Below are 27277 nucleotides of genomic sequence, written 5' to 3' on the forward strand. Positions count from 1 at the left end.
CGGGCGGCGCGAGGCGCCTCCCTTCCATTGGCCAGCGGGACCCGGCGGCGCCCTGCCATTGGCTGAAGCTTCCGAGGGCGGAGCCTTTCCTGTGCCGTATATAAGGCAGCCCCATAGTACCCCGCTCTCTTTTTTTCAACCGCCATCGCTGGGGCCGTTAGGGTGAGGTGAGGGTAGAGCCGGGATGGGCGCGGGCCGGGGACCGAGCGGCCGCGGAGGAGGGCGGGGCTGATGGGCGAGTGCGCGCGGCAGAGGCAGGGCGCGCGGGGCCGGCTCGGGCGCGGGGCTATGGGGGTGGGCGGCTCCCCGCGGGCGCGCGCATGCGCAGAGGCGGGCGGCGCGCTAGGGCCTCTGGCGCGTGCGGCCCCTGGGCCTGGCGCGCGCTGCTGCTGCGGGGGGGGGGGGGAAGAGAACAGCACGTGGCCCGGGAGCCCCCCCCCCCAGCTCTGTGTATTGGTAGGCGGGGTTCGTCTCCCGCCTGCTGCAGCGGGGCCGGGCGTCGGGCAAGTGGCTCCCCCTTTTGTGCCTCAGTTTCCCCGTCTGCAAAGCGCCCGGAGAGCTGCGCCCCCGCCCCCCTTCCTGCCCCCAGCACACGCCCTACACCCCTCCCCCCAATGCCCATGTCGGTTCTGGCCTTGCTGCAGCTCCTCCCGCTTCACCCCGCCACGGGCTGGGGCGCTGAGCTCTGCCCGGGCCTGGGGCCCTCGCCCCAGGGGCCTGTCACGCGGCTCAGGCCGCTCTGGGTCGGTGACACCGCGCAGTGGGTTATTTGTGGCACTGCTGCGCTCGGTGCTGTCCAGACCCACAGCAAAGACGGCCCCTCTGAGTGCTAGTGTGGGTCCCGGCCTCACAGCTTGTGTGGGCTGATCCCCTTGCGCCCCCCAGGGGCTCCCGGCATGGGGTGTGATCCTGGGGGCTTAGGCAGGGAAGACAGGGGTGACAGAAGTTCACAGCCCGGGGCCCCCCCGGGATAAGCTGTGCCCTGGGTTCGTGGGGTGGCTGCTGGAGAATCAAGGCCCCATGTGCTTTGGTTGGGGACGGGTGGGGATGGAGCAGAATTGTCCTGTCTCTCCCTAGCTCATTCCTTCTGTCTCTCCCCCCAGGGCCAGAGCCCACAGCCTCAGCCAGGATGCCCGTTGCCAGGAGCTGGGTGTGCCGGAAAACCTATGTCACCCCCCGGCGCCCCTTCGAGAAATCCCGTCTTGACCAGGAGCTGAAGCTCATTGGTGAGTTTGGGGGGCAGGGCGGGGGCTCAGGCTGGTGCCTGCCTGGGGCTCAGTGCAAGGGGGGGGGGAAGGGTGCTCTCCCCTGGCAGTCAGGGCTGGCACTAGGGGGCGCTGTGCCACCATATGCAGCTGGCTTTGTTAGACACAGCATTAATGGCCCAAGAACTATGTTCTGATCTTTAGGAGATTTAACTCCATTAGTCCAGGCAGTGTTCAACCTGCTGCCTCTCTAGTCAGTGGGATACAGTCCTGAACCGCGTCCCAGTGCTGGGCCAGGGGTCCCTATATAACCAGCCCCCGCGCACCACCCCAGAGGGGCCGCATCTCAATGCCTGGTGAGGGGTCCCTATATAACCAGCCCCTGTGCCCCACCCCAGAGGTGGCTGCCTGTTGTCCCTGTTGGTAACAGTCCTGCTCCTCCCCAGGCGAGTACGGGCTGCGGAACAAACGTGAGGTTTGGCGGGTGAAGTTCACCCTGGCCAAGATCCGCAAGGCGGCCCGCGAGCTGCTCACGCTGGACGAGAAAGACCCTAAGCGCCTCTTTGAAGGTAAGGGGGCAGGATGTGTGGGGTGGGGCACAGGGGGTGGGGGGTGGCATGGTGGGGGGTGCTGGGAGCTGTCTGAAGTTGTTGGGAGGGGAAGAGGCAGGGTCCCTGGGTCTAACCCCCCTGTCTCACCGACCCCCCCAGGCAACGCCCTGCTGCGACGGCTGGTGCGTATCGGGGTGCTGGACGAGGGCAAGATGAAGCTGGATTATATCCTGGGCCTCAAGATCGAGGATTTTCTGGAGCGGCGCCTCCAGACCCAGGTCTTCAAGCTGGGCCTGGCCAAGTCCATCCACCATGCCCGGGTGCTGATCCGCCAGAGACACATCCGGTAGGGCTGTGTGTGTGTGTCAGGACTCCTGGGTTCTCTCCCTGGCTCGGGGAGGGGAGGAGGGTCTAGTGGGGTTACACGGGGTGGGATCTGGGAGCCAGGATTCCTTGTTTTTCTCCCTGCCTCAGAGAGGGGAGGGGGGGGGCGGGTCTAGTGGAATACAGCAGGGGTTGGGGCTGGGAGCCAGGACTCCTGGGTTCAGTGATTGGCTCTGTCCCCTGTACGTGCTGGGTCGCTGAGGCAGTAGCTCCCCCTGGGTGGTGAGTTCGTGGGGAGGGGCCGTGTGGCAGGCAGGTCAGTGGCCCCCTTCTCGGTGACTGACCCTGCCGAAGACACAGGGCAAAGCTGATCCCAAGGACATGGGGAGTTTGGCCGTTGCTCCTACCCTCCCCGTGCCTAAAGCTTTGCTCTTGCTGTGTTGTGTAGCCCTCCTGGATGAGCCTGTGAGGCGCGTGGAGCCCCCTGCCCAGTGGGCCTGGGGAGCCCCCCCCCCGTCGGTCTAAGCCTGCGCTCCGGCTAGCGGGCGGTAGGGCTGCCCGTGTCGGCAAGGTTCACTGCGGCAGAGCCGTACACCTTGCGAAGGGCCAGGCCGTTCCACCAGCCCCCTGCGCTCGGGGCTGCTGCACAGGTAACGAGCCACCGGCGGCTCCCTGCCCCACGCTGGGACGGGCCTGCAAACGGGGATTGGATCCCAGGGCTGCCTGGTAATGGAGCTTGGTTCAGTGGGACCTGGTTCTGATCTCGGCTCCCCTGGTGTCAATCTGGAGTCGCTCCTCTTTTGCAATGGGGGCGGGGCTGGGTTTTGATCTCTGCTGCCCTAGCATCAATCCAGAGGTCACCCCTTTTCTTTGGGTGACTCTGGATTCACACCTGGTACCAGCAGGAGCTGGCTTGGAGGGGACCCTGGTATCTAGGTGCAGCTGGCTCTGGGGAGGGTCTGTGGGAGGAGCTACAAGATGGCAAAGGGGTGGGGCATCTGCCCCGGGGGTTGCATGTTAAATCCTGATTGGGGTCCTGTTGCCCCAGAGCCCTGTGGGTAGGTGGTTTCCCGGGCCTGCCCTCACCCCTCTCCCCTTCCCCAGTGTGCGGAAGCAGGTCGTGAACATCCCGTCCTTCATCGTGCGCCTGGACTCGCAGAAGCACATCGACTTCTCGCTGCGCTCGCCCTACGGGGGCGGCCGGCCTGGCCGCGTCAAGAGGAAGAACGCCAAGAAGGGGCAGGGCGGCGCCGGCGGGGCGGATGAGGAAGAGGAGGATTAAAGGCCCGGCAGCCTGCACTGCTGTATCTCTTAATAAACCAGTTTGGAGTGGAGCTTGTACTGGAACTGAACTGGGCTCCCCTGGGGGATTGGCCTGTTCGTGGGGTCCTACCATTGGGGCAGCAGGGCTGCTGTACCCTGGCCTGACAGCAAATGCTCAGTCTTGAGCCTCACCAGAGGGGGGTGCTCTGGGCTGTGAGCAGCAGGCCCTTTGCAGCTGTCTCCTGGGCCATGCACCCTGCAGCGGGTAGTTCCCCAGCTCGCTGTGTCTGGAAATGAGCCCTGTCCTGCCTGCTGCTTGCCCTTCCCCCGGCCTGGAGGCTGCACCAGCCCTTGGAAATAAAACCGGGTGGACCTGCTGCCTGTTTCCACACTGGGGGTGGAGGCAACTCCCGGGGGGGTGGGGGGGGTGGTAGGAAGGGGAAATAGCTGGGGGCTGTCACAAAGCTGAGTTTTCCCCGCCCCCCCCCCCTCCCCATGGAAACAGTGGTGGGAGCTCTAGAAAACTGTCCCCTTGCTCAACAGGCAGGTGGTCAGGGGGAGGAGTTGGGCTTGTTTGCCCTGGGCTGGAATCGGGCCAAGGGGGCTGGGTTCTCCACTTGCTGGCTGTGCTTCAGGGGCGGTTCTGGGGTTAGAGGGGGACATTAGGGGGGATACTCCTCTCCCCTCCCACCCCACTGAATGGTCCCCTGGGTCCTAGCCCCCCCTGCAGCTCTCTACCCTGATGCTGTCTCAGCCAAGCCTCGGGCGAGGGGGATTTCGTTCACTGCTCGCTCGTCAGCTGGGGGCTGGGCATATGGGTTGGGGGGGGTGCCATGGCTTGGGGGCTGCGGGGAGGGAAAGGGTCCATTCTCTGAGGTGGGACCCCTCTCCCCCATTTGCCAGGCTGGGCCTCTTCTGGTTTCTGCCTCATGGGGCCTGGGGATGCCAGGCTGCCCTGAGCTACACCCTGCTCCCCTACCTTCCCGAACCTGGCAGTGGGCACCAGGGATGGATTGGGGGGTGATTATCTGTTCTGTTCATTCCCCCTGGGGCACCAGGCAGGATCCTGGGCTAATGAACCTTTCTTCTAACTGGGTAGGGCTGTTCTTAGCTCATCCCCCAATCCTCCCAGGCTGAGAAGGGGGGCTCTAGCAACTGGCAGGACAGTGGCTTTATGGGGGGCTGGTTAAGGGGATGAGGATGAGAGACCTGCCCTGTGCCCACAGCGCCTGGCACTGTGATCCCTGGTGCTGTATTGGCTGGGGGCGCCCCACCCACCAGAGGGAGGCGGGTCCAGGGCTGGCCTCTGCTGGGAAATGAAGGTGAAAGGCCGGAACTGAGCCGGGGGGCAGCCCTGGGCTGTAATGGCACAGTGCTGCCGGTTCCCCAGACCCCCGATCTTGCCCCTCAACCCGGCCGCGGGGGGAAGCGAAAGCCAGAGCGGCGGAAGCAGCTGGTTTTTTTTCTGAACCGCTGAGGCCGTTTTCAGTAACTTTGCTCCCCTGAGTCAGCGGTCGTGGTGCCAAGAGCCTTACGGGAATGGCCGGGCACGGAAGGGGGTCAGGACGGGGTCACTCCTAGATGCAGCAGCTTCTGGGGTGGGGCGGGGGGGGGGGGTTGTTTACAGAGGATCCCTCAACCAGCGCTGAGCTGCAGCCACCGCCAGCTGGCAGGGAATGGGGCACCAGGCCTTGTCCCCTCTGGTCCCAGGCCTGGGTCTTGCCTGGCTCAGGGGGAATAGGGCTTTTCCCCCTTAGGGAGCACTGGCTCTGATTTGTGGGTGCTTTGAGGGGCTGCCCCTGCATCCCCCAGGCCCCAGGCAGCCCCCAAAGCAGTGGCGGGAGGCAGGATGCAGCAGACAGGTTTATTCCATCCCGATGCAGCGGTACAAGCCCCCCGTGCAGCCTGGCCCACGGCCCGGCCCGGCTGGTGGTAACGGGGCCACGAGCGCCCCTGGCGGGATGAGGTGGGAGCCCCACCGTGGGGCCATGGTCCAATCTGGCTCCTCCGGGAATAGATGGGATCTAGACCCCATGCCCTTCCCAGAGCTGCGGAGAGAACCCAGGAGGCCTGGTTCCCAGCCCCCCTGCTCTGATCACTAGACCCCACTCCCTTTCCAGAGCCAGGGAGAGAACCCAGGAGTCCTGGCTCCCAGCCCCCCCCAATTCCTGAGTCTCCCTCCCAGTTCTTACCCTGGGTCCCAGCCCTGGTCTGAAGAGCCCCCTCTCCCATCCACTCCGAGCCTTTCTCCCCCTCCAGTCCCATCTCTCCCACACTCCGGAGCGGCCATGGGGTTGGTGCCAATCTGCTCCCCCCCATCTCTCCCCGCCCTGCGGTGCTGGGTTTTCCATAGGTTGTGGGGTACCGACCCCTTCCCCGGTCTTCCTCCCACTGTGCTGGAAAACCCTGGGGTGTCCTAGAGGGGGTCCCGCTCTCCGGTTTCCTCCCCTCCCCCAGCTGTGCTGAAAACGCCTGAGTTATGGGGGGGCTCCCTGTACCCCAACTGCCTCCCATGAGCATTGGGGGGATACTGAGCACAGGCCAGGGGTCCCCCCTCACTCCTCTCCCCTCCATCTGTGCAGACAGTTCTGTAGGGCCTGGGCAGGACCCCCTTAGCAGCGCAGGGAGTTGCGTAGGGCCCGGGGCACGGGCAGCCCCTCCAGATCGGGCCCCCCGGTCCCTGCCCGGACGCTGGCCCGCACGGCCCGCCGGCACAGCTCCTGCAGCGAGGCCACCTTGCAGCGCAGCGGGCGGGCGAGCGCCAGGGGCTCGGGGCGGCTGCCCTGGGCCTCCACGTAGCAAGGGGCCCCCGGGTGCCCGGCCCGCCCCAGGTAGTGCTCCACCAGCTGCACCACGCAGGCGAAGGCGGGCGGGCAGGGGGCCCCCGGCTGGGTCTCCAGGTGAAAGGCGGCTCCCTGCTGCTGGATGCGCAGGTTGGTGATGCCGGCCCCGGTGCGGAGGCTGAGGGTGAAGAGGTGCCGGTGGTCGGAGGAGTCGCGGACGAGGAAAGCCCCCGGCGGGTGGGGGCTTAGCAGTCGCTTGGCCTCCGCCCCCGACAGGCTGCCCCAGTAGAAGCCGCTGGCCTCCAGCCGCTCCAGCGCCGTCTCCACCCGCTCGAAGTCCCCGCAGAAGCTGCGGTAGTGGTAGGAGAGGGCGGGGGGCTGCGGGGCGGGGGGCCCGCTCATGGCTGCCGGGGGGTACGGGCAGCAGTGCAGGCAAGGCCAGCACAGCGGGACCATCGCGCTGCCCAGGCCGGATTCTCCTCCCCCCGCTCCCTGCTGAATCGTCCTGGTCACCGGGGTCCCTCCCGCGGGATCATCTGTGGAGAGAAGGGGGGGGAGGTCAATGAAAACAGGGGTGGGGGGAGCCTGGGGCTGTGGGTCGGGAGTGAGGGGCAGCTCAGAGCAGGTGACTGATTGATTCTGATACCTGGAAGTTCTCACACAGAATCCAACACCCGCTATTAATGCTCTTCACGACCTAATGACCCTGGGGCTGGGGAGAGAACCCAGGAGTCCTGGCTCCCAACCCCCCTGCTCTAGCTACTAGACCCCACTCCCCTCCCAGAGCCAGGGAGAGAACCCAGGAGTCCTGGCTCCCAACCACCCCCCCCCCCTCTAACCGCTAGACCCCACTCCCCTCCCAGAGCCAGGGAGAGAACCCAGGAGTCCTGGCTCCCAACCCCCCCCCCCTCTAACCGCTAGACCCCACTCCCCTCCCAGAGCCAGGGAGAGAACCCAGGAGTCCTGGCTCCCAGCCCCCCCCCCCAACCACTCTAGTATTGGAATCACCTCCAGGTGTAGAGGGGTGTGTGTACACTTACTTGCATGCCGGGATTTCTGTGCAGAACACACAGACACACACACAATCAGCCACTCATACTGAGTGCTGGAGATACAGCCTCTCACACACAAATCACTGACACACACACACACACAGCGCAACACAGGTGCACACAAGCAGGCTCAGACACACACATACACACAGTCACGTACCCTTAGAGTCACCTACAAGACCCACCAACCCACCCACGCACCCACACAAACGTCACACTGCAGCCAGTCAGCAACACACAGCAAACTGCAACCCATACAGTTATACACACACCCACACACATAATTACAAACACACACTCCCAGAAACACCTCTGCATACCAGTGATAGACACACTAAATTATGTGGATACACACACTTAATCACACCCCACAGGAGAACATACCTAAAAATCTATGGTGTGTGTGTGTGTGTCCCTGCCACCCCATGCTGGAGGGGATGAGTCCTGCACTGTGTGTGTTTGTATATACACCATACAACACCCACAAAATATATGCACAAAAACATACCACCCCACATCCACATACTTATAACACACTCATCAGAAACCTCATCACAGATCTACACACACAACATACTATTCCATATAATTATACACACACACTGAAAACACACCCACGCAAACACAAGCATTCACAACAACCCATACACATGCATCCTCACACACATATAACACACAAATGCACACAGATATGGTAAACACAAAGACACATATATATCTCCTGTGTGTCTGATTTGCCTCTGTGTACACTACACACAGAGCATAAGAGGCATAAACACACACACACACACAATATACACAGAGAGAGAGTGTGTGTGTGGAACACACCCACAGACAAAACATGTATACATTCACACCAACAAAATATGCAAACTTATTCATAACATATACACACAAAATGTACACACACCCGCTCAATCCTCCCCACACAAAATGTACACACACAATCCTCCCCTCCCCACACAAGATGTACACATGCACATGATCCTCCTCACATACAATGTACACACAATATACACACATACAATCCTCCCCACACAACATGTACACACAATACACACACAAGCCTCCCCACACAAAATGTGCATCACACACACAATCCTCCCCACACAAGATGTACACATGCACACAAACACACACGATCCTCCTCTCACAAAATTGTACACACAACACACACTCGATCCTCCCCACACAAGATGTACACACACCACACACATGCACATGATCCTCCTCACACACAATGTACACACAATATACACACACACACACAATCCTCCCCACACAAGATGTATACAAAACACACAGACACTCCTCCCCAAACAAGATGTACACACACGCACTCCTCCCCTCATAAGATGTACACACAGAGTCCTCCCCACACAAAATGTACACCCACCCACCCACCCACACACCACAAACTCTTCTGCTCTCGGTCTGCCCCTGCCCCAGCCCAGGCGCCCTAGAGAACAGGGAGTGAATCCCGCTTTATCTGTGTGTGTGTGGGGGGGGGGGGGGGGCAAAGGAGAACAAACATTTTAAGGCTGCGCCAAATTCACTCCCTGCTCCAACTTCCTCCAGGAAACCCCGAGGCTGGAACAAACCTCCAGCTCCCGGGGAACAGGAACTCTTCTTGTTGGGCCTAAAAAACAAGAAATCCAGCCGAGATATTTTTTTAAACCAAGCTCTTATAAAAAACCTGAACCTATTAAAGTAACGAGGGGCCTGGTCTGCATCGTGCTACATGAAATCTGAGCCCAGTTCTGGGAACCCTTGTGCTAAGGCTCACGCAAACCCTCAAGGCCCCGAGCCTGGCACGGATTTCCGCACCCGCTTGGATTTGTCCCATTGGTTGCAGCGAAACGCACTCGCGCGCGTCACTTCTTTGGAAGTACCAGGGCCCAGAGCCAGTGTGACCTGCCCGCGGCCCGGGCATCCCAGTTTGAGCCCAAGTAACTGCACTAAATGTCCAAGAACCCAAGCCGTCAACCAACCCCAACTAGCAAGTGTGACAAACCGGGACAGGGGTGGAAAGTAATAGGTGGGGATATTAGACAAAGCCCTGAATATCAGCACGGTCCTTATAAAATCGAGACATCTGGTCCCCCATAGCCCCAGATAACTAACCTAAAACCAATGTTAACCCCCCCCCCCCCCAAACCAACCTGGAAACTGACCCCAAATAACTAACCTAAAACCAATGTTACCCCCCACCCCCCAAAAACCAACCCAGAAACTGACTCCAAATAACTAACCTAAAACCGATGTTAAAAAACCCACAAACCAACCCGGAAACTGACTCCAAATAACTAACCTAAAACCAATGTTAAAAAACAAACCCCAAGCTGTAAACTGACCCTAAATCAGTAGGATATTAACAATTAAAGGAATGGCAGAATTCAAAATGTGGCAAAGAGAGAAATTAAAAATCATGATGGTCCAAAGGGGGGGGGGGGAGGACAAAAATTACACTTAAAAAAACATCTGGTGAAAAAAATTAAAAGAATCCCTTTAAAACAGTCAGTATAAAGATCTTCGTTAAAATCAATCAGCCCAGTTTCTCACAGGCACTGCCCTTATTAATGATGACTGTTGTTATCCTCATTAACAGCCCCCCACTCTTGGAGCAGGAGTTGGGTGTTGCTAAAAGTTCCCTGAAGTCCCATTGTCTTGCCAACTGCTGTGCTTCATGGGTGACCGGGGGGGGGGGGGAGCAGGGGTCAGCGGGGCAAATTTGGGGGCAGTTGAGCCAGGGGTGACCTAGGTCCAGCGCCCCCCCCCCCCAATCTATTTGCAAACTCCCCTGGTTGTAGTTTTTGTGGCTGTCTCCCCATGGTAGCTCCCCCCACCATAAAATAATCTCCCGTTTTAACTCACCCCTTTCTGACCCCAAACCAGTCCGGATTGATGCGATTTTGCTAGCAGCCCGTGTAGACTGACTCTGGCGTGCTGGGAATGCTACTCCTGGAGTCCTCGCAGGGCAGAGGGGGGAGGGAGACAAAGCAAATCAACTCCCCTCCCCCAAGTCACAGGAAAGCCTCCCCCTTGGGGGGTACATCCTGGCCAGGCAGCCGGCCCCCCAATCTCCGGGGAGGGGGGGGAGCAGGGCCCCTGGAGCGGGCAGCTGCCGGGAGCTGCTGTAGGCACCGCAGAGGGAAGGAGGAAAAACCACTTTCCCTTTTGCACAAGCAGGATGCATTGGGAGTTGTGGGGCAGGAGGGGGAGGGGGCGGCACAGGAAAGGTCTCCCCCCCCCGCCCGGCCCCTAATCTCGTCAATTTCACCCCCCCCAGCTCAGGCTGAAATTGACACCCGGCCAGAGCCTCTCCTGGCCGGACTGGGGAGGGGGGGTGTATCCTGGGGGGTGGAGGGGGTCTCATATTTATTTTTGTGAATGGGCCCCATCCCCATCCCATTGGCCACAGGGGGTGCTGGGGGCCGGCTGGCTGGGCTCTGATTGGCAGGCGGGGCTGGGTAAACCCTTTCCCCCCCGCCCCCCCCCCCCCTCCGGCTCAGGGTGATTCCTGGAAGTGTGCAGGGCACTGTTGGTAAAAGGGAGGCGATGTTCGCCGTGGTCCCTCCCCCTCGCTGCCTGCACGGGGCTAGGGACACCCGGGGGGAGGGCAGGGCTGGCTTCTTCCCGCCCCTTTCCCTCCTGGGGGGAGTCCCGTAAACCCCCCCCCCCCGCCCCCGCCAAGAAACACACAACCCAGCTGTTAACCCTTCAGCGCCAGCACACGGGACAGTCACAGACCTTCCCAAAGGCTGGGAGCGGAGCTCACCCCCCTCCTTCGTCTGCCGACCCCCCCCCAACTGTCCTTCCCCCCCCGCGCCCCCGCGCCCCCCCCTGCCCCGCTCCTCCCCTCTCCCACCTTCTTCCCCCCCTCCTTCGTCTGCTCTTTCCCCCCCGCGTCCCCCCTGCCCTGCTCCCCTCTCCCACCTTCTTCCCCCCCTCCTTCGTCTGCTGATCTTCCCCCAACTGTCCTCCCCCCGAGTCCCCCCTGCCCCGCTCCTCCCCTTTCCCACCTCCTTCCCCCTCCTCCCTCCGCTTGTTCCCCCCACTGCCCTCCCCCTACATCCCCCCTGCCCCGCTCCCCTCTCCCACCTCCTTCCCCCTCCTCCTCCATCTGCCCCTTCCCCCGTGTCCCCCTGCCCCGCTCCCCTCTCCCACCTCCTTCGTCTGCCCATTTCCCCCCACACACTGCCCTCCCCCCGCATTCCCCCTCCCCCGCTCCCCTCTCCCACCTCCTTCCCCCTCCTCCGTCTGCCCCTTCCCCCCATGTCCCCCTGCCCCACTCTCCTCTCCTCCCTCCTTCCCCCTCCTCCTCCTCCATCTGCCCCTTCCCCCCGTGTCCCCACTGCCCCGCTCCCCTCTCCCACCTCCTTCCCCTCCTCCCTCCGCTTCTTCCCCCCACTGCCCTCCCCCCGAGCTCCCCTCTTCCAGCTCCTTCCCCCTCCTTCTCTGTCTGCCCCTTCCCCTCCACTGTCCTCCCCCCGAGTCCCTCCTGCCCCACTCCCCTCTCCCACCTCCTTCCCCCTTCTTCCCCCTCCTCCTCCATCTGCCCCTTCCGCCCCACTGCCCTCCCCATCCTGCATCCCCCGTGCCCCGCTCCCCTCTCCGACCTCCTTTCCCCTCCCCATCCTCCTGCTTCATCTGTGCTTTCCCCCTTCCTGTCCTTCCCTCTCCCTTTCTTTCTTTCTTTCTTTCTTTCTTTCCTTCTGCTTCGCATTTTTGTCTATCTCATCTCTGAAGCCCCCCACCCACACAGGCAGTGGGGGGAAAAGGGGCCAGCCTCTCTGGCCCATCCAGGGCTCCGTTAGATCACCTGGCGGAGGAGAGGGCTGTGCATTGTGGGTGCCCAGGAATGGGGCTGAGACCCAACAAACTCATTACGCACATGAGCCACCCAAGAGGAAGGACTTTTGGTATCTACTGATCTAGGACTGGATCAGAACTGGCGCCCCCCGGAGGGGACAGGCCCCATTCCCCACCCTCTGAGCCAGCGAGTCCACGCCCTGGGGCTGGATCAGATCTGGCGCCCCCCGGAGGGGACAGGCCCCATTCCCCACCCTCTGAGCCAGCGAGTCCACGCCCTGGGGCTGGATTTGAGCCAGCACCCCCTGGAGGGGAGAGACCTCCTGCCCCATTGCCTGCCCCCCTGAGCCAGCCAGTCCCTGGACTGCAGCCGGATGGGAGCTGAACAAGGGATATAATGAAAAACCATTTAAAATCTGGGTAACTGCTAGTGCCTCCCCGCTGTGGGAGGACACCCCCCAAATACCAGCCACTATCCCCCCACCTCCAATAGAGCAGCAGGCATAGTGGTCCCTGCCCCCCAGAGACAGAGTCTGGGGGAACCTCTGCAGAACCCAGGAGTCCGGGGGGAGAATCCCTGCTATCCCCCCCCCACTCAGGTTTCAGTGGCCACCCCTGGGTATTGGGGAGTGGCCATGGGGGTGTCAGGGCCCTATAGTGGAGTAGGGGGATTGATGGATGGTTGACAGGTGTCAGTAGCACCTGGCTGGGTGCTCAGTTCTCCCTACTGCCCGTTCTCAGAGCCAGGTCCCGAGGGTCCTGAGCCCTCGCTGGGTCCCCTCCATCGCCGGCCCCCAGATGCGGGCTGGATGCCTGAACACAGCCCATGGCCCTTCGCTGGGAATTCACCAGCCCTCGTAACCCTCCCCTGAGGCCAGCCGGGAGCCCTCACCCCATGGGGCAGATGGGGAAACTGAGGCACTGAGAATGGATTTGTCGACAGCTGTAGCAGAACTGGGCTGAGAACCCAGGAGTCCTGCCCCCCCCCCCAACCACTATACCTCACTCAAACCACTAGACCCCACTCACCTCCCAGAGCCAGGGAGAGAACCCAGGAGTCCTGGCTTCCAGCCCCCCATCCGCTTCTCTTTCCCCCCTTTCTCTCCTAGCCCCCCTCCCTTCCCCACACCGTGGGCAGGAACCCTGCCCACCCCCACCCCCTGCGGCAGGTTCCCCTTGGCTGCAGCTGGTTGGCAGTGAGCTCATTTCATTTCCCAGCCTCAGTGATACACTCAGGGCCCCTGAGGACAGCGTGTGAGAGGGACGCCCCATCCGGCCCTGGGCGGGGACTGGCTGGCTCAGGGGGGCGGGGAATGGGGCACGGGGCCTGTCTCCTCTAGGGGGCACAGGCTTCTGTGACAGCTTCCATCCGGCCCCAGGGCAGGGACTGGCTGGTTCAGTGGGGTAGGGAATGGGGCATGGGGCCTGTCCCCTCTAGGGGGCGCCAGCTCCCATCTGGCCCCAGGGCAGGGACTGGCTGGCTCAGGGGGGCAGGGAATGGGGCATGGGGCCTTTCCCCTCTAGGGGGCGCCGGCTCCCATTCAGTAGTGTCGTTCCCGTTCTGTGGCCTTCACGCTGGGTCTCAGGCCCGCTCCCAGGCGTCCCCGCCCCACCCCCCGGGCATGATAGCCCCTGGTGCCACCCATCCCCCCTTCCACCCCAAGAAAGAGGCCCAGCCCCAGAGGCCCCTTCTGCCTGCTGGGGTGCATTGGTGGAGGGTGGGGCTGTGTATGTTGCTGTGTGTACATGCTGTGTGTGGGGGGAGGGGCTCTCCAGGCCCACTTACCCTCCCCCGGCACACACAGAGTCGTGGGGGCGGGGAGCCCTCCCCCGGGGTTTCTGGCCGGCCCGGTGTTTACGAGCGGCTGGTTCCTGGCAGAGGCGAGATGCCGGTAAGGCCGCCGGCTTCCTAGCAGCCGTTAGCAGAGGCGCCCGGCAGAATGCTAAACAGCAATCACAACAAAGGCCGTGCGCCGGGAGGGGGGAGGGCGGGGGGGGCTGCCGGTTGCTCCCCTAAGCCCCCCCATTGCCATCCCTGCCCCTGCAAGGGCCAAAGTGTGGGGAGGGACTGCCAGGGGGGATGTCAGTGCGGGGGTGTGTGTGTGTGTGTGTGTCCCGGACGCCCCCTGCTGGAGGGAACCAGGACTGCCCCACTCTGTGTTGTAGCCCCCACACTGCTCCCAGCTAGCGGGTATTCCCCGGTCGGCCCAGTGGCATGGCCCGGGGCCCCGGCGGGGAAGCGCCAGGCGGGAGGGGAGGCTGGAGTGCCAGGTTACACTGCTTCTGGGGCGGTCGTTCTCTTCTCTCCAGCCCGTGCCGCTCGGCCAGCTCTGCCCCCGGGCCTGCCCGGCTCGCGGCCATCGACTCTCTGGGTGGAACAGCTGCCGCACCCCTCCCCGGAGGGGTCGCATCCCAGTGCCGGGTGAGGGGTCCCTGGATACCAGCCCCGGCGCCTCAGCCCAGAGTGATCCCATCTCCCCCAGGTGTAACACCCACTCCCGGCGCAGGTACAGGGGGGCTGCGGGGTGCCCAGGGGCGCTGGTTTGTGGTTCTGTGTTTATTACAAATCTGGAGATTAACAGGATGCAAAATAACACAAACAGCCGCCTCGGCACGTCCCCTCCCCCTCCTGGTGCTGAGCTCCCCTGGCCTCCCACCCGTGGGGCTGGGTGGGGCAGCACCAGCTGGAGGGAGGGCTACAGGGGGGCTATAAGTCGAGCCCATTCTCGGGGGGGGGGGGAATCATGCTGTCACCTCCTGGTGGCTGACACTCCCTGCACCGTCGCTCCGATGACTCCCCCTGGGTTCACGCCATGGGGGTGGGTGGGGGGCACCCCTGTACCCTGGGGGCTCTACCCCTCAGGCCCCTGGCTCACGTTGATGGTGGCGTACAGGACAGGCTCGGGGGCAGGGGCCGGGCCCCCCCGCTTGGCCTGCAGCGCCTGACCGTCCAGCTCGGCGTAGGTGAGTCCCTCGGCGCCGGGGTCGTGCTCCTGGGGCTGGGAGGGGAGAGAGATACCGGAGTGTGTGTGTGTGTGTGTGTGCATGCACCAACACCAACACACACACCAGACAGTTCTGATCCCAGACACCAGGGGGCAGCGATGACCCCCAAACCCCACCCCAGGCACAGTTGCTCTGACACGCTCTGTCCTGTCCAGCAGGGGGCTCCGGAGAGCTGCTCTTCCCCCCAGCAGGGAATCCAGCAACACCCCCCCCTCTCCAGCCCACAGAGCCCCATGGGGCAGAGATCAGGGAAATCCCGCCCCCCACCCCCCACCCCGGCACCTGCCCCCCATGGAATTCCGCTGACCCTCTGCAAATCTCAGACAAATGCAAACGTTTGGAGGAAGGTTTGAGGGGGTCAAGGTGAGTTTTGGGGGTTCAGGGTCAGGCTCTTATTCTCTGTGCTCTGGGTCTCCCGCCCCTCTCAGGGGGGAGCCTCGTTGCTGATCCCCAGCTCCGGTGTCTGCCCTGAGGGGGCACGGGGGGGGGCCAGGCAGAGTCGGGGGGGCCGACGTCTGAACATGGCTCTAGTGGGACCTGTGCAGGGCCAGATGGCGGGGGGGTGCTGGGGGGCGGGTTGAGGAGTGGGGGGCACTTACCAGGACATTCAGCTGCTTCCCTTCACCCATGAGGGCGTCTGTGGAATAGAGACACCCCCCCCGGTGAGCGGCTGGGCCCAGATCAGAGCCCCGGGCCCAGGCCCCCACCCCACATCTGAGCCGTTCGCAGACTGGCCCGCCTGCCCCCCGGCACACTGGGGTGGGGCAGGGTCACAAGCCCCATGGTGCAGCAGGGGAAACTGAGGCACAAAGGGGGGCAGGGGCGCCCCCAAAGGCACACAGTGAATCAAGGCTGCACCCCACATCAGCATCCCCCCCCAAAGGACACGGCCCCTTCCAGAGGACACCCGCCCCTCCCCCCTGCTCCATGGCTGCCCCCTCATGTGTGACTTACAGACTGTGGCTGCAGCCTCGGACTCCCTACGGGGAGAAAGAGAGAAAGATAGTAACAGAACTCAGGAGTCCTGGCTCCTAGCCCCCCGCATCTATCCATTAGGCCTCACTCCCCTCCCAGAGCCAGGGAGAGAACCCAGGAGTCCTGGCTCCCAGCCGACTCCAATCTAACCATTAGATCCTAGTTGCCTCTCTGAGCCGGGGAGAGAACCCAGGAGTCCTGTGTCAGGTAGATCGGGGGTGGGGAGCGGAGCTGGGGTCTCACCTGCTCTGTCTCGGGGCTGGTCCTTTCCCTGCAGAGACACGAAGCAGAATCGTCCATGAGTCAACCTGGATCCCGTGTACCAGCCCTGCCCCTCAGCCCTACAGGGCATCTGGGATGGGGGGCCCAGGAGGGAGCCCCCCCACCGCTCGGCCTGGGGAGCACCTCACCCTCCAGCTGCTGAGCCTGGATACCCTACAGACAGATTGAGCCCAGCTCCCTGCACCACAGCGCCCCCTAGTGAGCCCTCTGCCCCACCCCCTGCAGCACCGTGCCCCCTGCTGAGCCTATACCCTTTGCAGCACAGTGCCCCTAGTTCTGCCCAGGGGCTTTGGGGCCAGCTCTCACTGCCAGGGGAGAGCGCCCCCTGCTGGGCCCCTGCCCCACCCCCTGGGTTTCCTTCCTTGTCTCCCATCCAAGCCATGACCCCTCCCAGCCCAGCTTAGTGGTGGGTTTAACCCTTCCCTCGCTGGGCGGGACACTCACTTCCTCGGGTTCTTCTGTAGCAGACGAAGGCCAGGAGGAGGAGGAGGAGGAGGAGGCCGGCGGACGCTGCGCTCACCCCGGCGATGATGGGGCGGGTCAGAACCGGTGCTGTGCTTGATACCGATCCACCTGGGAAGCAGCACCAGGCCGTGAGCACCGTGAGTGGCTGGTTCGTTACCTGCTGCCCCAACCCCTCCCCCTCGAGGACCCAGGGACCCACAGCAGAACATTCTATGGGGCTAGTGGGGGGGCAGGAGCAGAGGGGATTCTGGGCAATAGTGGTCAGGGGGGTCACTCCCAATGGCAGAGGGCTGTACTGGGGTGGGGGCAGGGTGTGTGCGGGGTTGTACCTCAGGCCCCTGTGAAGCCAGCTGGGCCCGGATCCTGCAGCAACCCCCAAATTGGGTCCTGCTCCTGTCCTGGGAATTTCTCAGCAGCTTCAGCTCACTTCCGCGTAGGAATCATATGGGTGGGGGGATGGCAGTGGGAGGGGGCTTCTGGCCAGGGAGGGTGTTTTGAGATCATTGGGAGAACCATGCCCTGCTGAAGTGATCAGCAGCGGAAGACGTAACGGTGCTGTTATCGCAGCGACCATCATTAGGTTCCAGAGTCAACAACATGTCACTCTGGATCCATGGGTTCAAGTGTTAACACCATGTCTATCTGGATTGAGAGGTTCCAGGGTTAATGCCACACTGGGAAGCACCCCAGCGAAGGGAGAGCCCTGCTTCTGAGCCGTTCCACTGGGCTGTCTGCAGACTCAGGCAGACAAACGGGATACACAGGATCATTATCCCTGGTGCCGTTCTCCCAGGGGGATATGCACCGAGCTGTGCCCCACATGGGTTGCATTGTGGTGCCAGTGGGCAGCACAGCACCCCGGTTTGTGGGGTCCCCAGGGTGGGGCTGTTTCCAGGGCTGGTTTGATGGTGATTTCCCCCTGCCAGCCCCGGTACCTGGCCTCGCGCTGCCTGGGTGGGTGGGAGCCGATGTCGTTCCTGACTGAGTCGGGTCAGTTCTCCCTGTGGGAATAGAACCAGCGTCTGTCAGGGGCGGGGTGCAGGGGTGAGGAAGCTGGAACCTCTCCTCCCACCAACCAGCAATGGCGGCTCTTCCCCGGGCTGAGCCGGCGTCCCTGGGGAGAAGACGGGACCCAGGGATTCGGACCAGCTCAGCGCCCCCGGGATCCCAGAATGGGGAGGATCGGCCCAGCGAGACCCTGAGCGCAGATACAGGCCCTGCCTGGCTCCACGGAAACCAGAACCCAAATCATTACTGACTAGTATTAATTACCAGGAGCCCCTGTCCTGAGCCAGCTCCCCCGTGTGCTCGGAGCTGTACAGACACACGACACAGAGACGGTCCCTGACCCAGCCAGGTGCCCCTCTGTGACAAACTGGGACTGTTCTTAATGTGGTCTTTGAATGCTGACAGGGGAGTGTGGCTAGGATGGTCTGCATTGGGGGATGGGAGACTGGCCGAGGGAGAATACCTGAGCATGTAACATGAGAACCCAGGAAGGGGTTAGAGGCCAGGTGACACCTTTGCCCGGGAAACTGAACAAAGGCTGGGGAGGGACCCCCGGGGTGGGGCTGTGCATTGGGGGGAAGCTCTCCCAGGCCCTGTCCCCCACCAAGCCAATCTGGCATCTTTCCAGTGACCGCCCCCCGCATATGGAATGAGGCTGGTGGGAGGGGTTCAGATGGGGCATTCGCTCTGGGGATCTGCCCCTGTCCCACCCAGCCAGCCCTTCGTGACTCCCCCCAGGGGCAGCTCCTTGGGCAGCACAAACCTGTTTCTGGGGGGGTTGATGGCCTTGTGCTGCCTGGGCAGGTGGGAGCCAGTGTCGTTCCCGGCTGAGTCGGGTCGGTTCCCCCTGTGGGAATAGAACCAGCGTCTGCCAGTGGCAGGGCGCGCGGGTGAGAAAGCTGGAGCCCTGGTGTCTGTGGTTAGTTAAACAGGAACACACACCCTCACCCACAACCGGCACTTCCCCGGGCTGAGCCGGCGTCCCTGGGGAGAGGACGGGACCCAGGGATTAGGGTTGGCTCAGCACCCCGGGAATCCCAGAACGGGAGGATCGGCCCGGCAAGACCCTGAGCGCAGATACAGCCCCTGCCTGGCTCCACGGAAACCAGAACCAAAATCATTACTGACTAGTATTAATTACCAGGAGCCCCTGTCCTGAGCCAGCTCCCCCGTGTGCTCGGAGCTGTACAGACACACGACACAGAGACGGTCCCTGACCCAGCCAGGTGCCCCTCTGTGACAAACTGGGACTGTTCTTAATGTGGTCTTTGAATGCTGACAGGGGAGTGTGGCTAGGATGGTCTGCATTGGGGGATGGGAGACTGGCCGAGGGAGAATACCTGAGCATGTAACATGAGAACCCAGGAAGGGGTTAGAGGCCAGGTGACACCTTTGCCTGGGAAACTGAACAAAGGCTGGGGAGGGAGTTCAGAGCTGGCTGGTGACATGGCTGGGAGGCAGACGGGGCTCTGACCTCCCAAGGGGGCTGGGGTGCCTGAGGACCCCAAGATGGACCTAACTGAGGGGGATCCTGTTGTCTGTGCCTGCAAGACCTGTCTTGGACTGTATTCCTGTCATCTAAATAAACCACCTGCTTTACTGGCTGGCTGAGAGTCATGGTGAATCGCAGGAAGCCGGGGGTGCAGGGCCTTTTGTCCCCCCACACTCCATGACACCCTCACACCTGGAGTCTCTGCGGATCAGGTCTGGGTGCGGCTGTCCCTATTTCGGAGGAGGACCGTCCCTGTGTCTATAGAGCTACAGGGGAGCTTGTCTGCCAAACGGGGCTGTATCAAACCAGGGGGGGCGAATACCGACAGCCCAGACTTGCTCTGAGATCACCAGTGGGGGTTGGGAACCACACAGGATTCGTCATTTCGGGTCCAGTTTTCATGTAGACAAAGTCTTATTCCATCTTTCTATCCATCCTCAGACGTGCTCCCATCTGTCCACTGCCCTACGTTCCAAAGGACCCACATTCCCACCGATCCATGGCCGGCCATCCCCACTGACCCAGGGCCATCCATCCCCATGGATCTATCCATCCCCCTCGATCTAGAAGAATTGAACCCATCAGTTGTGTCTGCAGGGACCATCCCCCTCCAAACAGCCTGAATGGCCCCGTGGGCATCTGAGCGGGGAGCCCTGTTCCCTGGGGGATGAATTGTTCGATTTTCTCGCTCACCTTCTCCCACTGGCTCCGTCAGGGGGGGAACCGGCTGCTGGGTCCCAGCTGGGTTGGTTCCCTCTGTGGGATGAAAACGAGCGTCGGCTGGGATGGGGGAGGGAGGGAATCGAGCACTCAGCCATCAGCCCTGAAACTCCAGTGGCTGCTGCTGCTCCCTGGCTGGGGAACCCCCCAGTGACTCCGTCCCCGCTCCCCATCTGGGCGTCCCCTCTGCTGGGCCCAGGGCTCAGGTCAGAGCCTGGCTCTGAGTGTCCTGTCGGGCCAAGACCTGCTGAGAGTTTGGCTGGGTGTGGGGCTGGGAACGGGGATGCCGAGCCAGGTCCCTCACCTGCTACGACCAGCTCCACGAGGTCGCTGGGCTCCGACCAGACAGGCAGGTCTCACTTGGTGCTCTATTGGCAGCTGTAGCTCCCTGCATCTCCCCAGTCTGTGGGACCCCCGGGGTGGGGCTGTGCATTGGGGGGAAGCTCTCCCAGGCCCTGTCCCCCACCAAGCCAATCTGGCATCTTTCCAGTGACCGCCCCCCGCATATGGAATGAGGCTGGTGGGAGGGGTTCAGATGGGGCATTCGCTGTGGGGATCTGCCCCTGTCCCACCCAGCCAGCCCTTCGTGACTCCCCCCAGGGGCAGCTCCTTGGGCAGCACAAACCTGTTTCTGGGGGGGTTGATGGCCCTGTGCTGCCTGGGCAGGTGGGAGCCAGTGTCTTTCCCGGCTGAGTCGGGTCGGTTCCCCCTGTGGGAATAGAACCAGCGTCTGCCAGTGGCAGGGCGCGCGGGTGAGAAAGCTGGAGCCCTGGTGTCTGTGGTTAGTTAAACAGGAACACACACCCTCACCCACAACCGGCACTTCCCCGGGCTGAGCCGGCGTCCCTGGGGAGAGGACGGGACCCAGGGATTAGGGTTGGCTCAGCACCCCGGGAATCCCAGAACGGGAGGATCGGCCCGGCAAGACGCTGAGCGCAGATACAGCCCCTGCCTGGCTCCACGGAAACCGGAACCAAAATCATTACTGACTCGTATTAATTACCAGGAGACCCTGTCCTGAGCCAGCTCCCCCGTGTGTGTGGGGAGTGTTGGCTGGGAAGGCAGGGGAGTGTGGCTAGGATGGTCTGCATTGGGGGATGGTTTTACTTTCGCTCCAGCTCACTTCCTCCTCATTTCTTCAGCCCGTTTCTCTTTGCTCACAGCTGGTTTCCATCACTTTTCATTCGTGCTTTACTTCTCCTGCGGTTTTCTAACAATTTCTTTGGTAACTTAGAGACTCTTTTTTTCTTCGTGTTTCACTGCCCGGTTCTTCCTTTAACTTTCCCCCTCATGTCTCTGTCTTTCCTCTGTCTGCCTCCCCCTGTTCCTGCCATCTCTGTCCCTTCTCAACGGGACTTTCTCCCTCCCACCTCTGTGCCTGGCCCCTTCGATGACACAGCTCGGCCACTGGGTCCTTTTCCACTGGCTCCCCACTCGCTGGGTCCCTGCATTGCTGGTGCAGGTTTCTACCTCGCTGGCTGCTGGTGTCTCTCTCCCGGCGTCTGGGCCCCACATACCCATAGTAACACCAGCCATTCTCCCCACCCAGCCCCAGCCCTTTGTGGCTCCCCCTGTGGGCGGCTCCTTGGGCAGAATGAGCCTGTTTAACTGGCCAAGGGGGCCCCCTTCCCTGCCCCCGGGCCAGCTAGAACCCCTGCCCCACCCCAGAGCAACCCCAGTCCGGCCCCAGTCCCGGGTCAGCCCCACCAGCCAACTGACCTGAGCCCCAGCCATGCTATGCCGAACAGCCCCAGCCCCCAGCCCCCGACACCAGCCCAGCATCCCTCGGCAGCAGCTCCATATTATACCGGTCACCTATGCCGTCTCCGCTCCGCAGCCGGGTGTCCCCTCTGCTGGGCTCAGAGCTCAGGACAGCGCCTGGCTCTAAGCATCCCATCAGCATGGAGCCCCAAGCGAGGGTCTGGCTGGGGGTGGGACTGGGGGCGGGGACACCGAGCCAGGCCCCTCACCTGCTACCACCAGCTGCAGGGGGTCGCTGGGCTGCGAGGAGACGAAGGGCTCTGATCGGTTCCGGTAGCTGCAGCTGTAGTTCCCTCCGTGCTGCCGGCCCACGGTGGGGATGAGGAACTCGGCCCCGTCCCCAGCAGGGTCCATCTGTCGCTGTGGGTTCAGGTCTCCGGCCTTGTGCAGGAAGAACATCACGTCCCGGCGCTGCCACTGACACCGGATGGTGACGTCTGCCCCTGGGGCGGTGACCCCAGTGGGGCTCAGAGCGATGGAGGGTCTGGGTAAGCTGGGATCTGCGTACAGGAGACAGGCTGTGAGAGCCAGCCCCGGGCAGCCACCCAGCCCCGGCCTCCCCAGCTGGCCCCAGCCACGGGCAGATCCAGGGGCCCCCGGGCAGAGATTCTCTCCCAGATCCCAGAGTTCCTCCCACCCAGAATCCCGGCCCTGCGAGCTGGGCTCCCAGCCCCACAGACACCGAGCTGCGGCTCCCTAGTGCTTGGGTCCTCATATGCTTGTCTCTGGCGCCCGGCACCGCAGGGGATGAGCTCCACGCAGGAAGGGAGTCAGCCCCCACCAGGAGGCAGGAAGGGGTCTTTATCCCCATTCTACACAGAGAGAAACTGAGGCACAGACAGATTCATTTTCCTTAGTGAGCTCCCGGGGGCCGGGACTGTCTCTTCACTCTGTGTTTATTCAGCGCCTGGCACAACGGGGCCCTGATCATGGCGGGGGCCCTACATGCACCCGCAACACAAGGGATCCAGCGCTATTGAGGCCAGCGTTTGCAGAGGTCGCCACTAACTGTGGGCGTCTTGGATTGTGGGCGCTCGGCCTGAGATCCCCCAAGATTTAGGCCCCCACACAAGGAAGGACACCTTTGAAAACCGCAACGTGCTCCCATCACACAGAATCTGTGACCGTGACAGGAGCTGGGCCAGATCTCCTGGGTCCCAGCCCAGTGCCGGGTCCACTAAACCACTGCTTCTCCTGAAGCCCCTGCCTCATTCAGCCCCGGTCAGGGCACTGCCTGGGGCGGAGTCTGGAGAACAGGGGTGATGGGATCACGGGATTAAATAGCGACTCACGGTTCCTACGCACAAGGGGCAGCGTTAAAGTCGCCTCCCTGCCCCGAGTCTCCAGTGGCTGCTGCTCCCCCCTGGCTGGGGAACCCCCCAGTGACTCCGTCCCCGCTACCCGGCCAGGCGTCCCCTCTGCGGGGTCAGGGCTCAGGACAGAGCCTGGCTCTGAGCGTCCCATTGGCACCGAGCCCCTGTGAGAGTCTGGCTGGGGGTGGGGCTGGGAATGGGGACGCCGAACCGGGCCCCTCACCTCTCACCACCAGCTCCACGGGGTCGCTGGGGTACGACACGGCGAACGGCTCCGATCTGCTGTGATAGGAGCAGCTGTAGTTCCCGCCGTCCTCCCGGCTCACGTTGCTGATGGGAAACACAGCCTGAAACCCGTCCGAATCCACAGGTGGGAAATGGCGTCGCTCTTTATTCAGCACGAACCGCACGTCCTGGTGCTGCCCCCAACACCAGACAGTCACGGCTCCCCCCAGGGAGACCCCCTCGCTGGGGCTCAGGGAGATGTTGGGTTTGGGGTAGCTGGGCTCTGCAGTGGGAAGCAGACAGGCCATGAGACGCAGGCCCCGTCACTCTCTCCTGGGACCCGTCCTCACCACAGGCCTCAGTGCTGGGTCAGACCCGGCGGCCCTGAGGACGGGCTCCTGGATGCCTTTCCACAGGGGCCAGAGTTTCCTCTGAGCCCTGGGCTAACAGCATGAGACACGGAGCAACCCCAGCCCCTGGGGGCCCAGAGCTCTGCTCCCTAGTGGGTGACAGGCCAGGACAGTCTCCAGGGTCCCTTCACTCCCTGGCTCCTCTGCTGGGAGGGGGCTGGGAGCCAGGACTCCTGGGTTCTGTCCCTGGCTCTGGGAGGGGAGTGAGGTCTAGTGGGGAGAGCAGGGAGGATGGGGGCCAGGACTCCTGGGTTCTGTGCACAGCACCACCCCTGACTTGTAAGGGACTGTGCAAGTCTCTACTATACACTGAGGTTTATAACCTTCAGCTCCGCCCATCACCCCTAACTGATGTGTTGCCTGGGAAAGGCCCCCCCGCTCTGCAGCTCCCCCTGGGGGCAGGGATCCCCCCTTCCTCAGCCCTGAGTCTCCAGTGACTGCTTCTCCCCACTGGCTGGGAACTCCCCAGTGACTCCATCACTGCTGCCCAGCCAGGTGTCCCCTCTGTGGGGCCCAGGGATCGGGGCAGAGCATGGCTCTGAGCGTCCCATCGGTGCAGAGACCCCCTGAGTGTCCAGCTGGGTGTGGGGCTGGGAGCCGGGACACTAAACCGGGCCCGTCACCTTCTACAATGATCTCGACGGGGTCGCTGGGATGAGATGTGCGATTCTGATCCGTTATGGGGCGATATTCGCAGGTGTAGCTCCCTCCATGTTCCCGGCTGACATTGGCGATGGGAAATTCAGCCACGGTCCCATCAGGCACCGACCGCACCTGCGGGTTCGGGTCTCCAGCTTTATGCAGAAAGAACTCCATGCCCGGGTACAAACCCTCACAGAGGATGGTGACGCTTCCCCCGAGCGCCACCACCCTGCTGGGGCTCACGCAGATGGGAGGTTTGGGGTATTCTCGCCCTGCTTTCAAAAAGAGACAGGAGTTAAACAAGGGAGACACAGCCCCCTGTTTCCCCCCAGCCCCAATTCAGTCCATCCATCATTCGGCCTTGGGGGGGCTCATTGAACCAGGACATTGAACCAGGGGACAGTTCCTCTCTGCTTCGTCAGACCCCGGGAGCCAGATTCGACTCCTAGTTACTCCATGCGGGGGGGTTGGGGGGGCACAGAAGAACGGGGCTGGGTCTGAGCTCACAGGGGGAGTTTGGGTTGAGTTTTGGGGAAGGTTCAGGGCTCAGTTTCTCTTCCTCCCCTCGATCCCGGACCCTTCCTGATGTTAATATCCTCCCCACAGACTGATACTCACCTCCCAACACCCAGCTGTGCCCGGCCAGAGAGCAGCCTGAAAAGGAAATTGGTGTTAGGGACCAGATCCCAGAGCATCTGGATCCTACACCCTGGTCCCACATCCCCCCCATGGACACAAGCCCTGGTCTCAGATCCCACCTTATGGGCACACGCCCTGGCTGTCTCCGATACTCACCGAGGAGGAGGACGGTGAGAGCAGACGCCATGATGGGGCAGTGGGGGCCCCTCAGCGCTGCCACTAACACCCCAGTGCTGAGCTCCACCCAGCCTGAGGCCCGAGTGCGAGCGGAATGAGGAACTGCGCTGGGGGCTGCAACCCCAGGAAGCCCGTGATGCACTCGGCCCCTTTCCTCCCCATCAGATGGTTTCTCTGCAATCTCCAGCCCAAATGTAGCGCGGTCAGAGCAAAGCCAGATCCCTGCAGAGCCCAGCAAACCACATCCCTTCCTGCAGCTGCCCCGCCTCCACCCCATCACCTCCGAGCTCCACATGGGAGCTGCCCAGTCCGGGGACTAGGTGGGAATGAGGCAATCTCAGGAGGCCTCAAGAGGTGCCCAGGCTCAGGCTGCCCTGACCTTTTCCAACAGGCCCGTCTAGCCTCCCTGGAGCAGCAGCTCAGAGTAGAGGAGGGCTCTCTCTCCTCCCCACTCCCTAAAGTAGCGTCCCTCTCCCATGGAGCGGGGCAGAGGTTCCTTCCTGACCCGGTTGGGCCCAGCGCCCGCCCCGGAGCATGAGGGTGGAGGGACCTGGCCAACCTCCTTCCCAGGTAGTGTTGCTGCAGAATCTATTTTTAGCCAAGTGACGTGGCACAGAGACAGGACTGGGGCCTGGGAGAGTGGTGGTTTCTGGCCCCAGTGAGGGTGCGAGAAATGGGTAAATTTAGATCCTGAGTTGTTAAAGGAACGGCCGTAAAATCCGCGAAAGGGGAAGTCTGCCCAGAGCCGGCGCTCACTTCCTGTTTCTGCTACTGCCAGTGAAACTCTGTAAAACTGATGCCCAGCATCTACTCTGTTTATATACCCCAGTTCTGGGAGGGGAATGGGGTCTACTGATTGTTGCGGGGGGCTGGGAGCCAGGACTCCTGGGTTCTCTCCTAGCTCTGATTGGGGCCCCGGGGGTGGGGTCTCGTGGTTAGAGAACAGGACACAGATTAGAGCCAGCCCCCTAGAGGTGAAAGGCCCCGTGTCCCTTCCCCAGCCCATCCCCAGGGCCGTGGGTCTGCGCAGCTCAGGGCCCGGGGCAGAGCTCACAGGGGTCGATGGCTGAGCCAAATTCCCCCCTCCCTCAGCTCAGAACCTCCAGCGGCTGCTGCTCTCCCTTGGCTGGGGAACCTCCAGTGACTCCTTCCCGGTCCCATTGCAGGCTTCCCCTCTGCTGGGCCAAAGCTGTTTTTAAACTTTCCCTTGATTTTGTAGAACTTTGTTTAACACAGAATTGTTCTGTATTGACTTTATTATTATTATTATTTTGGTCTCTTCTGTTGCCTGATTGTGCACTTCCGGTTCCAGATGAGGTGTGTGGTTACCGGTCAGTTAGTAACTCTGAGGTTCTACTGTACCATCATCAGAATTAATTGTTCCCTATGAAGTCAGTTTTACGTTCATGCAATACCAGAATCTAGAGTTAGAAAGTAAAGTGTACTAGACCAGAACCCCACTGCTCTAGGCTCCCTTCGCGGTTTCTCTGTTTTCAGCCTCTGTACGTCCCGACTTTGCAGGCAAATTTCTTAGGATGGTTCATTCTGTCTTGAGCCATCCTCTTGTGGCATCTTTGTTTGCCGTTCTGAGCAGAGTGACCAGATGTCCCGGTTTTATAGGGACAGTCCCGATATTTCTGTTGCTGCACCTGAAGGTGCTGTGCGGTCCTGCGGACGTTTTGTCCGCACGATTTGCTTTACTTTCGCTCCAGCTCACTTCTTCCTCATTTCTTAAGCCCGTTTCTCTTTGCTCACAGCTGATTTCTGTCACATTTCATTCGTGTTTTACTTCTCTTGCAGTTTTCTAACAATTGCTTAGGTACTTAGCGACTCTTTTTCCTTCCTGTTTCACTGCCCGGTTCTTCCTTTAACTTTCCCCCTCATACCTCTGTCTTTCCTCTGTCTGCCTCCTCCTGTTCCTGCCAACTCTGTCCCTTCTCAACGGGACTTTCTCCCTGCCAGCTCTCTGCCTGACCCCTTCGATGACACAGGTCGGCCACCGGGTCCTTATCCACTGGCTCCCCGCTCGCTGGGTCCCTGCATTTCTGGTGCCAGTTGCTACCTCTCTGGCTGCTGGTGTCTCTCTCCCGGTGCTGGGCAGCCTCCCTCCAAACTCTACCAGCCGTTTCCGCCGGGAGGGTCCGGGGCGCGCGGGGACGTGGAGGAGGAAGG

The 27277-nt window shown here is 61.9% G+C and overlaps 3 protein-coding genes across 4 annotated transcripts; 1 reads left to right on the forward strand and 2 right to left on the reverse strand.

The window, feature by feature from the left end:
• The first annotated feature begins 109 nt into the window (after positions 1-109).
• Positions 110-3414, forward strand: RPS9 (ribosomal protein S9). 2 transcript variants are annotated; one of them, XM_065420802.1, is made up of 5 exons: positions 110-162; positions 1104-1226; positions 1652-1774; positions 1916-2102; positions 3185-3414. In XM_065420802.1, exons 2-5 carry the CDS (start codon positions 1130-1132, stop codon positions 3360-3362), a joined length of 585 nt encoding a protein of 194 aa, XP_065276874.1. In that variant the 5' UTR covers positions 110-162; positions 1104-1129; the 3' UTR covers positions 3363-3414. The 2 variants fall into 2 exon arrangements, with proteins under 2 accessions (XP_065276874.1, XP_065276873.1); XM_065420801.1 differs by having other exon boundaries at positions 116-167.
• A 2541-nt stretch (positions 3415-5955) lies between these two features.
• LOC135893269 (suppressor of cytokine signaling 3-like) lies at positions 5956-6582 on the reverse strand. The gene has a single exon (XM_065421070.1). It carries the CDS (start codon positions 6580-6582, stop codon positions 5956-5958), a length of 627 nt encoding a protein of 208 aa, XP_065277142.1.
• An 8260-nt stretch (positions 6583-14842) lies between these two features.
• On the reverse strand, positions 14843-25115 carry LOC135893091 (immunoglobulin superfamily member 1-like). The gene is made up of 9 exons (XM_065420877.1): positions 25085-25115; positions 24271-24561; positions 23236-23520; positions 21909-22199; positions 16698-16826; positions 16215-16242; positions 15951-15976; positions 15596-15633; positions 14843-14989 (listed from the first exon to the last, which is right to left on the reverse strand). Exons 1-9 carry the CDS (start codon positions 25113-25115, stop codon positions 14843-14845), a joined length of 1266 nt encoding a protein of 421 aa, XP_065276949.1.
• Between the last annotated feature and the right edge of the window lie 2162 nt (positions 25116-27277).

This window comes from Emys orbicularis, chromosome 21 (genome assembly GCF_028017835.1).
Source record: "Emys orbicularis isolate rEmyOrb1 chromosome 21, rEmyOrb1.hap1, whole genome shotgun sequence".
In the NCBI taxonomy this organism is placed as follows: Eukaryota; Metazoa; Chordata; order Testudines; family Emydidae; genus Emys; species Emys orbicularis.

Bases quoted from the DNA above. Each gene is read 5' to 3' on its own strand.
- RPS9 (XM_065420802.1), top strand. From the start codon at position 1,130: ATGCCCGTTGCCAGGAGCTGGGTGTGCCGGAAAACCTATGTCACCCCC. The intron at 1,227-1,651 runs GTGAGTTTGGGG...GCTCCTCCCCAG, and splicing joins CCAGGAGCTGAAGCTCATTG to GCGAGTACGGGCTGCGGAAC. The intron at 1,775-1,915 runs GTAAGGGGGCAG...CGACCCCCCCAG, and splicing joins CCCTAAGCGCCTCTTTGAAG to GCAACGCCCTGCTGCGACGG.
- LOC135893269 (XM_065421070.1), bottom strand. From the start codon at position 6,582: ATGGTCCCGCTGTGCTGGCCTTGCCTGCACTGCTGCCCGTACCCCCCG.
- LOC135893091 (XM_065420877.1), bottom strand. From the start codon at position 25,115: ATGGCGTCTGCTCTCACCGTCCTCCTCCTCG. The intron at 24,562-25,084 runs GTGAGTATCGGA...TTTTGAAAGCAG, and splicing joins TCTCACCGTCCTCCTCCTCG to GGCGAGAATACCCCAAACCT. The intron at 14,990-15,595 runs GTAAGTGCCCCC...CTCCCCTCCCAG, and splicing joins GGAAGCAGCTGAATGTCCTG to CCCCAGGAGCACGACCCCGG.